This window comes from Crotalus tigris, unplaced genomic scaffold (assembly GCF_016545835.1).
Source record: "Crotalus tigris isolate CLP2741 ecotype Arizona unplaced genomic scaffold, ASM1654583v1 scf7180000019068.10715455, whole genome shotgun sequence".
NCBI classification, from domain to species: domain Eukaryota; kingdom Metazoa; phylum Chordata; class Lepidosauria; order Squamata; family Viperidae; genus Crotalus; species Crotalus tigris.
Genome location: NW_024097358.1, coordinates 9210527 through 9226563, shown reverse-complemented (window position 1 = coordinate 9226563; position 16037 = coordinate 9210527). Strand labels below are relative to the sequence as shown.

The window sequence follows — 16037 nt, the reverse complement described above, 5'->3', positions numbered from 1 at the left end:
TAATAATTTGCTCAAATCCATGCTCCATCTTCTGAACTCCCTCTTGTGGTCAAAGAGTAATTTTTTTGTAAATCACTTAAGAATTGCTGGCCAGAGTTCATGAATATTGGAAAGTTTTAGCCACTCACAACAAAGCAAACCAAGTTACAAATTACTTAAAAATAGTAAAATAAAAACCAAAACTTTCTACCTTTATGTTTTCCATGAAAGTTAAAAATAAAAACACTCCATGCTTCCTTATTTTAGCTTGCCATCAGCAGCTGTCTTTCTTATTGTTTAACAATAAAGAAGTCCCCAAAATGGAGCAGATCTTCAAAAAGAAGTAACAGGCTGTGGCTGAAGAGAGCCTCTTTTAACTCAATAAAGACAATAATCCCTAAAAGTGTTTAAGAAATGAAAGGCACAATTGATTATCTGTTTGAAAAATAAATTTCAGAATGGCTGCTTTTTTCAACAATAAAGTGATTGCAGCCCCCCACAGCTATAAAGCTCAGCAGCTTACTTGGAAGCACAGCTCCTGAAGCTACTTGCAGACTGTTACTACTGTGTTTCTCTGAAAATTAGACCTACCCCGAAAATAAGACCTACCCTGATTTTTTGGGGTGGGCCTAATATAAGCCCTACCTCAAAAATAAGCCCTAGTTAGGACCCCACCCACTCTGTCCCACCTTGTTGCCGCAATGGGGCAGGAAAGCGTATGTTGCGCCACTGCCGCCACAACTAGGTGAGGCAGGTGGGGGGAGGGTTGGAGCTGCCCCACGTGCCCCGCAGCCGCTTATTTCAGGGCCCCTCAGCCAGTCATTCCTGCTCAGTAACCTTCCATTTCACTCCCCTCCCAAGCTGGACTGCCATCCTACGGAGAATGGGCGGGGTAGGCCCGGTCCCTCTCTGCCATTTCGGAGCCAGGGGGAGTGACAGCGAAAGCCTCCGCTGCCACTGTGCGCTGCTGGAGAGGCTTTCTTCGAGCTTCATTGCACAGGTCACTTGCCTGGTAGCAGCCACCTCCTCCACCAACTGTCCTATGGCTTGCGCTGTGACCGGGCAGCACAAGACTCCCCTGCTGCCTCCCTCCACCAGCCCTCTGTCGCTGCCACTGGAGAGAAGGGAGAACAGGGAGGGGAGCAACTCTATGCAGCGATGCAGAGCAGAGAAGAGTACTTGCTTGCCACCCTGCATCGCCCCACTTCTCCCTTCTCCAGTTTGGAAATGGCAGCCCTGTTTCCTACTGCTTCTCTTCTGGCGCTGCTGTAGAGTTTGGCACACCATTGCCCAGTTCCTCCCTCTTCCTGAAAGCATTTCTTCATTAACCTGTTTTCCAGCTCTGGCGCGTTTTTCTCCTGCAGCAGGGAAATGGAGTTTGTGGGACTAAAAAAAATACAGTCAGACCTTCCAATGTCTTGTGGGAAAAATAAGATCTCGCGAGAAGTTGGAAGGTCTGACTGGTGGAGGGAGGTGGCAGGGGAGGCTTGTGCTGCCCGGTCAAGGCACAAGTTACGGGAGAGATGGCAGAGGAGAAGGAGGTGGCGGTTGCTTCCCGGCAGGTGATCTGTGGGGTGAAGCATGAAGAAAGCCCCTCCAGCAGTGCACAGCAGCAGCGGAGACTTTCATCATCACTCTCCACTGGCTCTGAAATGGCGGAGGGGGACCAGACCTATCCCGCCCATCCTCCATAGCTTGGGAGGGGAATGAAAGGGAAGGTCCGGCTCGGGAGGGGAATGAAAGGGAAGGTCGCTGAGCAAGGAATGGCCTGGCTGGGGGGGTGACGTAAGCAGGTGTGGGGTGCAAGGGGTAGTTCCATCTCTTCCCCCACTTTCTCATAGTGGCAGTAGCGCAATGTGCTGCACAGCCTCCTGTTGCGAGTGGCCACAGCAGAAGTGGGCCTACTGGACATGGCTGTAGGTGCCGCCGTGGTGAGGCAAGGCAGGTGTCACAAAAAATATAAGACATCCCCCGAAAACAAGACCTAATGCCTTTTTGGGAGGCAAAAATAATATAAGGTCGGGTCTTACTTTCGGGAAAACACAGTATGTGGAGGATCTTGTGATTCTAGGACTCTCCCTAATCTAGGAGAGTCATATAAGCTAAAGAAATGTTGATTCCTTATTTAGCAAGTTGAAAAAGCGACAATCAAGAGAAAACCCCTTCAAGGAACTCCCGGAAGCACTCCCAGGGTATATTTTCAGTTGGCCATCTTCACTGTAAGTCTGAAGATTACTAAATTAAGACCAATAGGAACTTGGGAGAAACTTACTCTAGAAGGTTGGAACATCTACATTTTATTTTGTTATTTGGACTTTGCAAGCACTGAAAAAGACACAATCTCTAATTTGTTACTTCCATAGTGGAAATATTTGAATGTAGTTTAATTTAACATACTGTATTCCGGGTTTACTGAAAATGCATAATCAGCTAGCAGTGATGATATTACCTAATTTAGTAATGAAATGTCTGCAAGAAATCCAAGCACCGAAGACCCCACCAATTTGTTAATTACAATGCAATTATAACAGAGTAGTACATTTGCAGTGACACAATGGCATAATGAAATTATTACTCAGAAGAACACACTGTTTATATTGTTGGATGTGGACTACATTCTGCAATAACAATTTTTATGGGTGCAAAATAGCTTAATAGAACCATACAGCATTACCTTCTTGATGTTATGTGGATATTTCATGCTTATTGAATAGTAGGAAATAAAATTTAGAATCAGCACTTAAAATCCGTTCAATCTCAAACTGTAGGTGAGCCAACCAAGTCTGGAGAAAGAAGTGGGTACAGCAGTCCTGGATCTCCAGGAACCCCCGGCAGTCGCTCTCGCACACCTTCCTTGCCAACTCCACCAAACAGGGAGCCCAAGAAGGTTGCAGTGGTTCGTACACCACCAAAATCTCCTTCTTCTGCCAAGAGCCGCTTGCAGACAGCTCCGGTCCCCATGCCGGACCTGAAGAATATCAAGTCCAAAATTGGTTCTACTGACAACTTAAAGCATCAACCTGGGGGTGGAAAGGTAAAGCTTACATGGTTTATATTTCTGTGGAAACAGATATGCAGGCCAGCTTTAGTAGAGGGTGTATCTTTCTCTCTTTGCCATCCCAGCATTGCATTCCCTGCTGGTGAGACTTTCTCAGCTTTATGAGCTACCTTCACCTGGCAGAATACAAACACTCAAAATTTGATGATGTAGTAGCCCATGTATGTGAGATGATTGGTTAGGTAATATTGACATTACTGAAAAGATATGTGTTCATAACATTAACAGAGGGATAGAATTAAGATCACGTGAAGTATTACTACCACTTTACAATGCCTTGGTAAGACCACACTTGGAATACTGCATCCAGTTTTGGTCACCATAATGTAAAAAAGATGCTGAGACTCTAGAAAGAGTACAGAGAAGAGCAACAAAGATGATTAGGAGACTGGAGGCTAAAGCATATAAGGAACGGTTGCTGGAATTGGGATGTCTAGTTTAATGAAGAGAAGGACGAGGGGGGACATGATAGCAGTGTTCCAGTATCTCAGGGGCTACCACAAAGAAGAGGGAGTGAAGCTATTTTCCAAGAAGCAATGGGTGAAAACTAATCAAGGAGAGAAGCAACCTAGAACTAAAGCAGTGGTTCTCAACCTGTGGGTCGGGACCCCATTTGGGGTCAAATGACTATTTCACGGGGGTCACCAAACCATGCTGTCCGCCATTTTTTTCCCTTTTCCCTAGCTGTCCTACTCCCTCTTATTGGTGGCCACACCCACTTGGGGGTCACCACAACATGGGGAACTGTATTATGGGGTCATGGCATTAGAAAGGTTGAGAATCACTGAACTAAAGAGAAACTTCCTGACAGTTAGAACAATTAACCAGTGGAACAACCTGCCTCCAGAGGTGGTGAATGCTCCAACACTGGAAGTTTTTAAGAAGAGACTGGATGGCCATTTGTCTGAAATGGTATAGGGTTTCCTGCCTGAGCAGGGGGTTGGACCAGATGACCTCCAAGGTCCCTTCCAACTTTTTATTATTATTATTATTATTTGCTAAGGATTCCTTCTAAATTAGAAAATACATAGGAACTGAGTAGGTACAAAGCAGTGAAGCGAATGGAACATACGTTGCTCTGATTAGAACATATGCCATTAAAGCTATGTGTGGAAGCACTAATCACAGCAGCAACAAGACAGCACTATATACATCACATGTGAAGATCCTGCTCCTCCCAAAATTATACTGAAGAATAATTCAATAATTCAGTCTCTATCTGACTGTATTGGCTGAGGTTACTGAGAATTAAAGATCAGCAGGATCTTGAATGGAGCAGGTGTCTCATCTTGCCCATAAAGTAGGTGTGTTCTAGCAAGGAAGTCTGATAAGACATAGAGTGGTTTTTATATAGGAAGGTCATTTTATTGCTAGAATATTAAGAACAAATAATACTTGATTTCAGCCCAGGTATGTTATAGTCCTGCCCTCTGAATCTCTCTCTCTCTCTCTCTAATGTTATATTTTGATGATGTTACTAGCAGGGACAGAGAAACCTTTTTTTTCTGATTCTAATAACCAGGCTCATTAACACCCTACTTGAAATGTTCATCATCATGCCATTATGTTAAAAGATATGTTTTTTTTTAAATCAGGCAATCAAAACAAGACAAAGTATTTAGAATTTAGAAGTAACAGAATTCCCTATTTAATGATCTTCTTCTTCCTCCTCCTCCTCCTCCTCCTCCTCCTCCTCCTCCTCCTCCTCCTCCTCTTCTTCTTCTTCTTCTTCTTCTTCTTCTTCTTCTTCTTCTTCTTCTTCTTCTTCTTCTTCTTCTTCTTCTTTTTCTTCTTCTTCTTCTTCTTCTTTTTCTTCTTCCTCTTCTTCCTCTTCCTCTTCCTCTTCTTCATCAATCTCTGGGAGTTAGTAATTTCTGTCCATAAGCAATCCAATTCAGCCTTCCCCCTTAAATTCTGTTGACACTTATCAAGAGCCAATATAAGCTGACCATTAGTTGACTAGATTAATGTCAGGTATGAAGAATGAGGACCACATGTTAAGTTCCAGTTAAGAAGATTTATTACTTATGCCTATTTATTTATTAAATTTATTTCCTGTCTATCCCACTGAAGGGCTACCCTACATGGCTTACAACAGTAAAAATGAAGAAATGAAAAGAGTGTAAAAAGAACAGATGTTCTTCTCCTACCCAATACTCCATTTTGCCTTATTGATAATTCCAGTTTTACAACATTGTTTCCTGAACACTAACTGAAGTCAAAGCATGTACATTTGATCTTTCTATCAGATGTCCTTCAGAGACAACTTAGGCCAGTTTACACCACTTTTTTTTTTTTCATGTTCACCATTGCTACATCATAGGAGAGTTGGGGAGCTAATTATAACAGACAGAAATTCCACTCTTGTTAGCCTACTTCCCAGAAGACCATATAGTACGTATTATTTCCCTCAAACTTACTGTATTCATTTATGTTATTTGTACTGTAGTCTTTGGTTTCTGTCAATATGGAAAATTCTTTCTATTTCAAACTTGACCTTTGGAACCAATTGATTCAGAATTTCAATTGAACAGGAAAAGAGAAATATGCTTCCGCTGAATATGCTACATCTGATTCTAAAAGCTTGTAGCTGATATTTCATCCCTTCTTATTTGTAGTGGTTCATTTGATAGGGTCAGGATTCTGAGAATCCTGCTAATCCATTTGCACCTAAAATCACAACTCACAGTGGTCTACCATCTCTATGGTCCAGCTACTTTTGAAATGGGTCCTAATTTCAGCCAGATCTGTCTCCAGACCTGAATTTTTACCCCGTGTCCCAGTTTATTTTTTCTAGCATTTTTCATCAGAAGTTTAAAGAATCTTAAAGTCTCTCTACCTTGACTTGACTTTTCTATCTCAGATAAAATGTTATTACTGTAGTTTGTAATTTTTCCGCTATATCAAATTCAGATTATATTTTTTCTGCTTCATTTTTTACACCTAAGAAAGACTTACTAGCTTTTTCTCAACAGTTTTGTAGTTTAACCAGTCTGTAATAAAAGCTTGTCATTGTCCTATAGCTACTTCTTTAAGTGTTTCTTTCTCCTGTTCTTCTCCTGACTTTTGCAGAATCGGCCACAGTCAAAAACATTGCATAGTACTTCATCTGATTATTTGGATGATGCTTCTTGATGATACTTAATTTTTGTTCTGTCTTAAGAGATCCATTCTGCCTGCAGATACTGTAAACATATTTGCCAAGTGTACCTCTACTAGTCAGAGGCCAAAAATAAGTTGGAGAAGTTGAGCTTACCAATAATTGCCGCTCCTTGGATGGTGATTTGTAGATTCATTCACTTACCACCATTCCTTCTCCATGCTGTCTCAGAGTACAGAAGCGGTGAATGCTCCAACACTGGAAGTTTTTAAGAAGCGACTGGACAGCCATTTGTCTGAAATGGTATAGGGTTTCCTGCCTGAGCAGGGGGTTGGACTAGATCAGGGCTTTTCAACCTTTTCATCCATTGTACCACTTTTACGATATGGCAACATCCGAGTACCACCAGTCACCTAGCAAAGTGTCAAAAACTTGATGACCAAAAAAAAAAAAAAAAAAAGGAAAAAGGTACAGGTAGTCCTTGACTTACAACAGTTCGCTTAGTGACTGCTCGAGGTTAAAATGGCACTGAAAAAAGTGCCCCCCAAGCCACAGCTGAGCAAGACACCTGCCTGCTCACCCGGCGGCGCTCTTCCTCCTGTCCGAGGTTTTCATTGTTGTGAGCATTTCTGATGAGGATTGGCAGTGGGGGTGGAGTGGGGGGGGTGTTTGGTTTTTATTCCCCCCATCTGCTGGGTGGTTGCAGCAGGTTTTGGTCACTTCACATTGTGGGACACTGTGACTGTCATAAATATGAATCAGTTGCCAAGCATCTGAATGTAAATCATAAGACCCTGGAAATGCTGCAACATTCCAGCTGATCGGTGCTTCTTCTGGGCTCAGCAGAAGCATCAGGATCAGCACTGAGCTTCAGCTGGAGCCTGGCCCCTATCCTGACACTTCCACTGAGCCTTGACAGCCCCGAAGAAGCACTGATCCTGGCGCTTCCGCTGAGCCCTCACATCCCTGCAGCTCCAGCCATCTGTTGCTCAGGCTTGTGTGATGTTGACACCGGTTCAGCTCATTCCCCTCCCCCGCTACTTTTCTAGGATGGTTGCGTACCATCTGCCAGGTGCCAATGTACCACAGATGGTACCCGTACCACTGGTTGAAAAGCCCTGGACTAGATGATCTCCAAGATATCTTCCAACTACTACTACTACTACTACTACTACTACTACTACTACTACTACTACTACTACTACTACTACTTCTTCTTCTTCTTCTTCTTCTTCTTCTTCTTCTTCTTCTTCTTCTTCTTCTTCTTCTCCTCCTCCTCCTCCTCCTCCTCCTCCTCCTCATTATTATTATTATTATTATTATTATTATTATTATTATTATTATTACTGAGAGGAAAGAGGAAAAAAGGTTATTGTTAACAGAAGTAGCAATAGTATGTAGTTTGCTCAATGCTTCTTTTAGTGTTATTTAAAAAGACCAATGTTGATTATCTGGTCCCCATGGCAGATGCTGACTTGATTGTTTGAATAACTGTATCATGCCCAGGAAACCATGGCATGGATACCAGCAGGATGTACAACTAGTTTCAGAAGAAGATTCAGTTCCCACTCTGAAAGTGCTTTGTCTGCTTCCTTTTATTTTATTCCCATTCTCACAAAATCCAGCTATTCAAAAATCTTTTAAGATAGCTTATACATAATATATGTGCAATAAAAAGTATGATCCTCACTGTCTTCGTAAAGGTAAGGTGTGAGTGGGCCAATTGATCTCGGATGGCAAATATTTCCACAAAATAGAGGCTGCCACAGGAAAAGTATGCTTCTTTACAACTATTTGTCTCATAACCCAAATGTAAGGGAAGAAACAGGAGCATTCCTTTTTACTGTTAACGGGAAGCAAGTGATCCCCAAAATTATCTTGACCTAAGCTATGTAGAATTTAATTAACAGCAGTTTGACTCATATCAAGAAACAAATGGGCATTTACTGCAGCACCAGTGTAGATTGGCTAAAGTGACTCTCACTGCAGAGAGATGCAGTGGTTACAACCCCCACATTTTTGTCCTGACAAGGTCATCCACTAGAGTGACCAATATTATTTCAGTTCCACATCCAGATCTGAAGCCTGAAAAGACAGAAATGGATCAAAATAATTTGTTTCATCCAGAATTCTCTGTAATACAGGGGTTCTCAACCTTGGCAACTTTAAGACTTGTGGACTTCAATTCCCAGAATTCCTCAGCCAGCTTTGCTGGCTGAGAAATTCTGAGAGTTGAAGTCCACAAGTCTTAAAGTTGCCAAGATTGAGAACCCCTGCTGTAATATATGCTCCGTGGATTCTTCAAAATGTTTTCCCAACAAGTTGTATATTGGGGGATATCCAAAATGGCAGGATCCAGGGATGATTTTTCAGTCTAATAAAAACTTTCATTTGATTTCAGCTTTCACTCTGCAGACACAAGCCATCTTCATATGGTGGGTATACTTACCCAATTACACTTGTCATGCTAAAATTGCACGTCATATACCAGCCCTGAATATTTTTTCAAGTCCAATAAGCAAGAATGCAGAAACAAACTGAAAATAGGCATATTTAGCAAGAGAAGTCTGCTTCGTGTTTTTTTTTTCCAGTTTCATCAGTATGTTACAATGTTGGTTTTCCTTGTGCTGATCAAAGATATATCCAGTGAGTCGTGGGATATCCAGGTATTTGCTTGTGGGGGCCACAGAGCCCCACATTGATATTAAAAGTTACACTAAATTTGGCATAGTACTGACGAAATATGTAAATTACTCTTCAACTTATACAAATACTTTGTAAGTATTAATTTAAAGCTTGCTTTCCAGTTGCTCACTTCTGCAGAGCTGAAATGTGTGGTTTCATTTGTTAAACCAAGTCGCTGAAAAATGCCTTGGAGAAATTTTCTGTTTCTTCTTTCTTCTAAGTTTACTGTTATACATAGAGAAACCCTTTGCACTGTATCTTTGGCTGGCAGTAGGTGTCACTTACGTTCTTTTTCTGACTATCAAAGGTGCAGGTGGTTAATAAGAAGCTGGACTTTAGCCATGTCCAATCCAGGTGTGGATCAAAGGATAATGTCAAACATATCCCAGGAGGAGGCAGTGTGAGTACCTTCACACCATTCAATGCACTATAATAAAATAACTTATTATTAGTGGCATGAATTCTGCATTAATCCCAAAATGCCAATGCTGCTTGCTCAGCCAGCCAGCCAGCCATTGGTAACACACTTAAATATAACATATATAAATTAACCTCCTACTAGGAAAGATATGGCTTGATTAAACCTCCAGCAGAGTCTGTGTGTGGCAATATGTGCAGAATTAATTGGCTATTTTTCACAAATAATACTGTAAGGTAATCATTTTTAATTGCATAGTTTTCAGGCTTCTGGTCAATGTGTTGTCCGGTTCAGTTAGGGAAAGAGGAAGACGTTAACAAAAGATAAAAATCTAGAAATTTGATGAACAATATGTGCTTTTCTGGAGGACTCGTGAAAATGTTATGCATAGTCATGGTAAATCAGATGTTCTGCATCTGAAACATATTTTTTTTTCTTTTCTTTTTAAAGGATAAGCATGTTCCCTTAACCCAGAATGTGCAATTAAGCACATTATCGTTTACATTTACAGGGGTTTTTTTTACATGATTTGTTTTGCTTCTATAATTGGTGATTTTTAAAGCATGAGGAATGTAGAAAAAGTAGAATTTAGTGTCAGATGTTGTATGGAATCAATAGACTGGGTCATTGGATCTGTGGCAAATCAGGCCTCACCTGTTAAGAATAGTGTTTCAGTGTAGAAATTAATGCTCTCTGGGACAACATAACTTGTTAGGGGCTCAAGCAAGCCAATTCATTCTTACTATCTCTTCCCATAATATCCCTTATTTAGTTATACTGAGTATAAAATTTCCAGAGACTTACTAGTGAGGTAGTGGAGAGAAAAATATATCTTCTACCTACCTATCTATCTTTACCAAATCTCAGGATTTTGCTGGACTATGATAGTAATTTTTCTCATTTCTTGATAGCCCTGCTCCATTTCTTAATTTATTTTTATAAGAAATGAAGAGACAGATGGCTTATGAATCTTGTTGGCTAATCAAAAACAGATCTATCCAATATTGAATTTTGAGCCTTCACCAGATGCTAAAAACTGTGTATTTCTGTACTTCTTCTGCAAGCAAAGGTGCTTCCAGATTAGGCTTTTATGGTACTACTGTCACTCATAGAATTTTAGGGGGAATTCAGAGTATGTATTTATATGTGTAGCTCTCCTTAATATTCTCACCACTTTTCCCTCCCCTCCCACCCTGCCGTTTATCAATTCTCAAGAGGTAAGTTGATAAATGCATTTTATTTGTTGCAATAAGCTTTGTCTGGAAGCACCTTAAGAATGCCAGGTTTTGGTTTTTTTTTTACAATTTGGAGTGATCTTTATCCTGAGATTCTGAATTTAATCTTCCAACTCAAAGTTTTAGGGCATATGTGCATGGCACTTGAAATACACATTTAATAGCACGTTTTGTAAAAGAAAAAAATTAATTTACTAATTAAACTTGCATTGTTTGCATTATTAGTCTGTTTACTAGTTTGTCTTTTCAAGAACACTATTTGCATGATGTTGTATTTGTACAATGTTCTCTGTTTCTGTGTTTTATCAGCTGACATATTTGTGACATTTGTCTGCAGTGGAGAAAATGATCTTAATAGTTGGCATTTTAAAAATAATTATTAAAAATTTCAAAAAGATAGCTCTGGATAAAAATTTAATGAAAACATACAAGGTGTCCTTGGATTAGTGTCATGCTTTTAATGTATGTATCTGCACTCTCTAATTCAGAGACTGAAAAGTATATAAGCAAAAGTGTACAATTTCTAAGAGGGATTTTGGTTAATATTATGTAGTTCAGGAGTCCTCAACCTTGGCAACTTTAAGACTTGTGGACTTCAACTCCCAGAATTCCTCAGCCAGCAAAGCTGGCTGAGGAATTCTGGGAATTGAAGTCCACAAGTCTTAAAGTTGCCAAGGTTGAAAACCCCTGATGTAGTTCATGAATACTTAAAAGTAGGCTGCATAAAATAACAATGAACAAGGCACCTTTTTTCCTAGGTCCTATCTTTTTTATCCTAGCATAGTGATGTCTGGCTCATTTGTATGCCTTACAGGCCTGCAATTCCTCCTCAGACACTATTTCTCCCTTAGGATTCTATTTTCTCCATCAGGATGGATGTAGACTCCACTGATTGGGTAATTTAATCCCACCTGCTCAGACTAAGACAAAAAAACTCTGCCACGCCTCCTTCTGGGTGTGACTTCCCAGTTTTTGTCTTAGTCTCGTGCTCAGCAAGACGCTTTTCAGAAGGCTCCTAGCTAAGTTTGATTCTTTCCTTTTTTCTTTTAGGCTATTCAATTAAAATTGGATACTTTAAATTCAAATTGATTAACAATTAGATTAATTCGGCTTTCACTTCCAAATTAAGAGGATTGCGTTGGGGGGGATAGGGACTCTGTCCTCCCTCCCCTGCAGCCCTTTGGGCTTTGAAAAGGAGGCTGCAGGCTTCGTTCGTTAGGGAGCTCTCGTTCCGACGATCTGTAGCCTCTTTGCGATTCCGCCAATTCAGCTGGGTAGCGGAGGTCGGCCTTTCAACTTGGAGACCTCCTGAGTGATTTACTTGCTTCGAGGCCTTGAGGGAGAATTCCTGACTGCAGCTTTATCTGGATCGCAGCAGGGGCTGCGCTACTAATCGCAAGTGCTTGGGGACTGGGGGAGGAATCCCAAATCAGCCTTGTATTCCCCTGCTGTGTAATTGATTCTCCTGTTTAAAATACGACAGGGTTTTGCTTCTCCAGGCCTTAAGGCCTGGCGGCCGCCATTTTGACCGCATGGTCTAGCGCGGCTGCTTCTAGAGGTCCCACGTGGCGGACGCCATTTTGGAGGCCTAATTGAAATTTTTGCATAATCATTGGCAGTTATTCCTGCATTATTGCGGACGCATAGTTGTTGCCTGTGTCACTTGGTCTGTGAGCAGACCTGTTCAGGGGGGGGAGATATTTTTGTATCCACAGGAGTTGTGGTCAAACTTGAGGGGGCTACTCCAGGTGTGGGCCTTGGCTGCATTTGAGCAGACCAAGGTGTTATTAACTGGTCCTAAGGCCTAGAAGAGAAGAGCGAAGAGATTCTTTTATTGTCCACCTGTTTCTCAGTTTAGCCCGTGACCTTTTGTCACAAGGCCTGTTCAGACAGCATTAGAACACTGTCTGGCTGTTCTTGCCATTGCCTTCTGTTCAGAGCAAGGATCGGTTTTCCATCTCTGACTGTGATCTGCGTGTTGGGTTCCTCCCCCCATTTCTAGGTACTACTGTCCAGGAATACCTAGACAGCAATGGCAGACAGCTCCTCGCCCCAGGCTTCTCAATCTAGTGTCCCCCCCCCCGCTCAAGCAAAGCGCAGATCTGAAGAATTGAACATGGGGGGGAAGAAAAAAGCTAAAACCAAACATCTGTCTTCCAAAGATACTTCCAAATCAGCCGGGCGAGAGGCCACAAGGAGACACTTAGCATTGGAGAGAGAATTCTCCAAGGCACAAAGGCTCAGATCCAGTGGGACTGAAACGGTTTCCCCCGCCCCACTGGATACTCCTTTGACAGAACCTCAATTTGAATCATCTCAGGATGCCCTAAGACCTTGGTCTCCTCGGGGGGAAACCGAGCAGGTAGGTCCTCCTCGCTCCTCTCCTTCATCAGCACACCAACCACCTGAGACCAGGTGTGCCTCAACGGAGGTTGGGGTCAGTTCCAGGGACCAAGGGGAAATGTGGTCCCAGGCTCAATTCCAGGCCTTCATGCACCAAGTATTCAGACAGTTTATGTCATCAACTGAGAGTAGCCAGGTGCAGTCCCATCCTACTCCTCCCGCATCTATTCCCCCACCTCTGGTGGAGCGTGATACTAGACCTAGCTCTGCTGTTTCGGAGACATCCTCACAATTAGGGGAGGAGGGATCAGTGGAACTGGGAGTTGCAGACACTCCCTTGTCTGAGGAGGAGGATCCAGCTCCTGAACAGGTGACCTCTTCCGGGCTTTTCGATCCGGCCATTTTTCGATCACTCCTCGTAAGGGCTATTGACACGGTAAAACTTACCTCAGCCCAGGAGGAGACTCCTTCTTCCTCATCCAACCGGGAAGCCAACCCTCTGTTTGCGGAAAAGGTCAAGGAGGAACCGCAGATTCCATGCCCACTAGTCTTCAGGTCTACGGTGGAAAAGCAGTGGGCATCCCTTGCTACCACTCCTTCACAGAGCAGTTTAGACAAGAAACTTTACAATGTCTCTTCTTCTTTCGCTTCTCTTCTAGAAGTCCCATCTGTAGACGCTCCGCTGACCTCTCTGTTCTCCAATACCGCCGTCCCGGGGGACATGGCTGAATTCTTGAAGGCAGAGGACAAAAAGTTCGAGTTCTCTTTTCGTAGAGCTCACCAATCTTCGGCTTGGGCCATAAGGGCGGCAACCTCATCCTCCTTCTTTGCACGCTCGGCAATTATGTGGTTGCAGGAACTCCAGACGCTCATTCCGCCGGATCAGGTCAGAGCGCACCAAACAATAGGGAAAATAGTGGCAGCATCCGAATACATTGCGGATGCATCCTTACACTCGGCTAGATGTTCAGCCAGATCCATTGCAGCCTCAGTGGCGTCACGTAGGCTGCTCTGGTTGAAGCAATGGCGCACGGATTTAAAGGCAAAGTGGCGCTTAGCAACATCTAGGTACAGTGGCACCCACCTTTTTGGTCCGGTCCTAGAGCCTCACATCATTGAGGGCAAGGACAAGCGCAAGGCGCTGGCCCATCCCTCTAAAAAACCAGATAGACGGCCCCAACAGGACTTCCGTAGGCCATCATTCCGTCCCAGCGGTTCCTGGGATTGGAGACAGCCCTTTCGGGCAGGGCAGTCCTGGGATTGGCCCAGAGGCTCGCGATCCTATTCTTTCAGACAGGATCGGCAACAGGACCGCCAGAGTAGTGCAGCCAGGGGTCAGTTCCAGACCAAGCGTCCCTTCAGGGGATCAGGCAGTCGTCCTTACAGGCGGTCCAAGTGACGCCAAGGAGGACTACCCCATTGGGGGTCGACTGGCACTGTTTTACGACGTTTGGGAAAACACAACCACAGACGCCTGGGTCAGAGAGACCATAAGACAGGGTCTCTCCCTAGAGTTTCGATCTTCTCCCCCAGATCGTTTTATACAGTGCCCGGTTTCAAACAATACATCAAAAACACAACTAATCACAACAGCCATCGCTCATTTATTAGAGATCAGAGCCATAGAAAGGGTTCCTCAGGAACAGATCGGGGAAGGGTTCTACTCCATCCTGTTTGTAGTTCCCAAAGCCTCAGGCGGTTGGAGGGCGATACTGGACCTAAAGGGTCTAAATTACTTCCTCATTTACAGGAGGTTCAAGATGCAGACCCTAAAGTCCATCTTGGCAAGTATCAGGAAGGGGGATTTCCTTTCCTCCATCGACCTGACAGAGGCTTACTTACACATTCCGATCATCCAGGAACACCGCAGGTTCCTGCGGTTCTGTTACGCACACAAACACTACCAGTACCGGGCTCTTCCCTTCGGCCTATCCTCGGCCCCGAGGGTCTTCACAAAAATCTTGGCCGTGCTGGCGGCTCATCTAAGGATGATACCCGTACGGGTACAGTGCTACCTGGACGACATACTGATACAGTCCAAATCTTTCCAATCAGGGCAGTCGGACCTGGCAATCACTATTCAAACACTTCAGGATCACGGGTTCTCCGTGAATTTCAAAAAGAGTCACATCACACCCACAAGACGTCTGCTCCATCTAGGAGCTCTGATAGATTCCAGCCTATGCAAGGTATATCTCTCCCAGGAGCGACAAGTCAGCATCCGGAAGCTGACACTGCAGATCCGAGGGGAAAAAAGAGTACCCCTGGTACAATTATCCCAACTCCTGGGGAAGATGGTCTCTTGCCTGGGCATCGTTCCTTGGGCCAGATTGCACTCCAGGAACCTCCAGTGGTTCCTTCTTCCTTTTCAGAAACGCAACATCAGCGCCTCCAACAGGAAGGTCAGGGTTCCCCATCACACTCTGTCCTCCCTCCTATGGTGGACCTCGTCCGCCTTGTCCAAGGGCACTCTGTTCAAGGAACCCACCAGGATCACCCTCACCACAGACGCCAGTCTGTTCGGTTGGGGCGGTCATATTCTGAACCACTTAGCCCAGGGTCAGTGGTCCAGTTCAGACCTGGCTCACAATATAAATTGGCTGGAGCTCAGGGCCATCCACCTGGCTCTCCAAAGATTCTCCCCCCTTGTATCAGGGAAACACGTATTAATCCTGACAGACAACATTGCGGCCAAAGCTCACGTAAACAAACAAGGGGGCACCCACTCTTGGGCACTCATGCAGGAAGCCCAGGCCATAGGGCTGTGGGCAGAGTCCAACCTGAGGTCCATCAGGGCAGAGCACATATCGGGGGAGGCGAATCAACAGGCAGACTCCTTGAGCAGGGTCACAGTGGATCACTCAGAGTGGAAGCTAGACTCAATCCTATTCCAGGAAATATCACGCAGGTTCAGACAGCCCATCCTAGATCTCTTTGCCTCTCCGATCAATGCACAGCTCCCCAGATTTTTTACCAGGTTTCCGGCGAGGGGGGCGGAGGGAACGGACGCCCTCCGGAGCAGATGGCCGGAGGGCGTACTTTATGCATTCCCTCCTCTTCCACTAATACAAGCGACCATTCGCAAGCTCATCCAGGAACAGGCAGAGCTAATCTTAGTGGCTCCATTTTGGCCAAGACGCCCGTGGTTTGCCGACCTGGTGGACCTGTCAATTTCACCTCCATGGAAGATTCCCCCGGACCGAGTAGCTCTCAGCCAGG

General features: G+C 44.0%; 1 protein-coding gene across 31 annotated transcripts in view; it reads left to right on the top strand.

Moving 5' to 3' along the window:
• Positions 1-16037, top strand: part of MAPT (microtubule associated protein tau) — a 90343-nt gene that overhangs the window by 54992 nt on the left and 19314 nt on the right. For 26 of the 31 annotated variants that reach the window (XR_005558610.1, XM_039359052.1, XM_039359055.1 and 23 more), the window contains 2 exons: positions 2748-3013; positions 9130-9222. Coding sequence is in view for 30 of the 31 variants with exons in the window: in XM_039359052.1 (XP_039214986.1) it covers positions 2748-3013; positions 9130-9222 (359 nt within the window). In the remaining variant the exon portion in view is untranslated. Of the gene's footprint in view, positions 1-2747; positions 3014-8538; positions 8573-9129; positions 9223-16037 lie in introns of all 31 variants that reach the window. The other 5 variants (XM_039359053.1, XM_039359051.1, XM_039359061.1 and 2 more) reach the window with 2 other exon arrangements.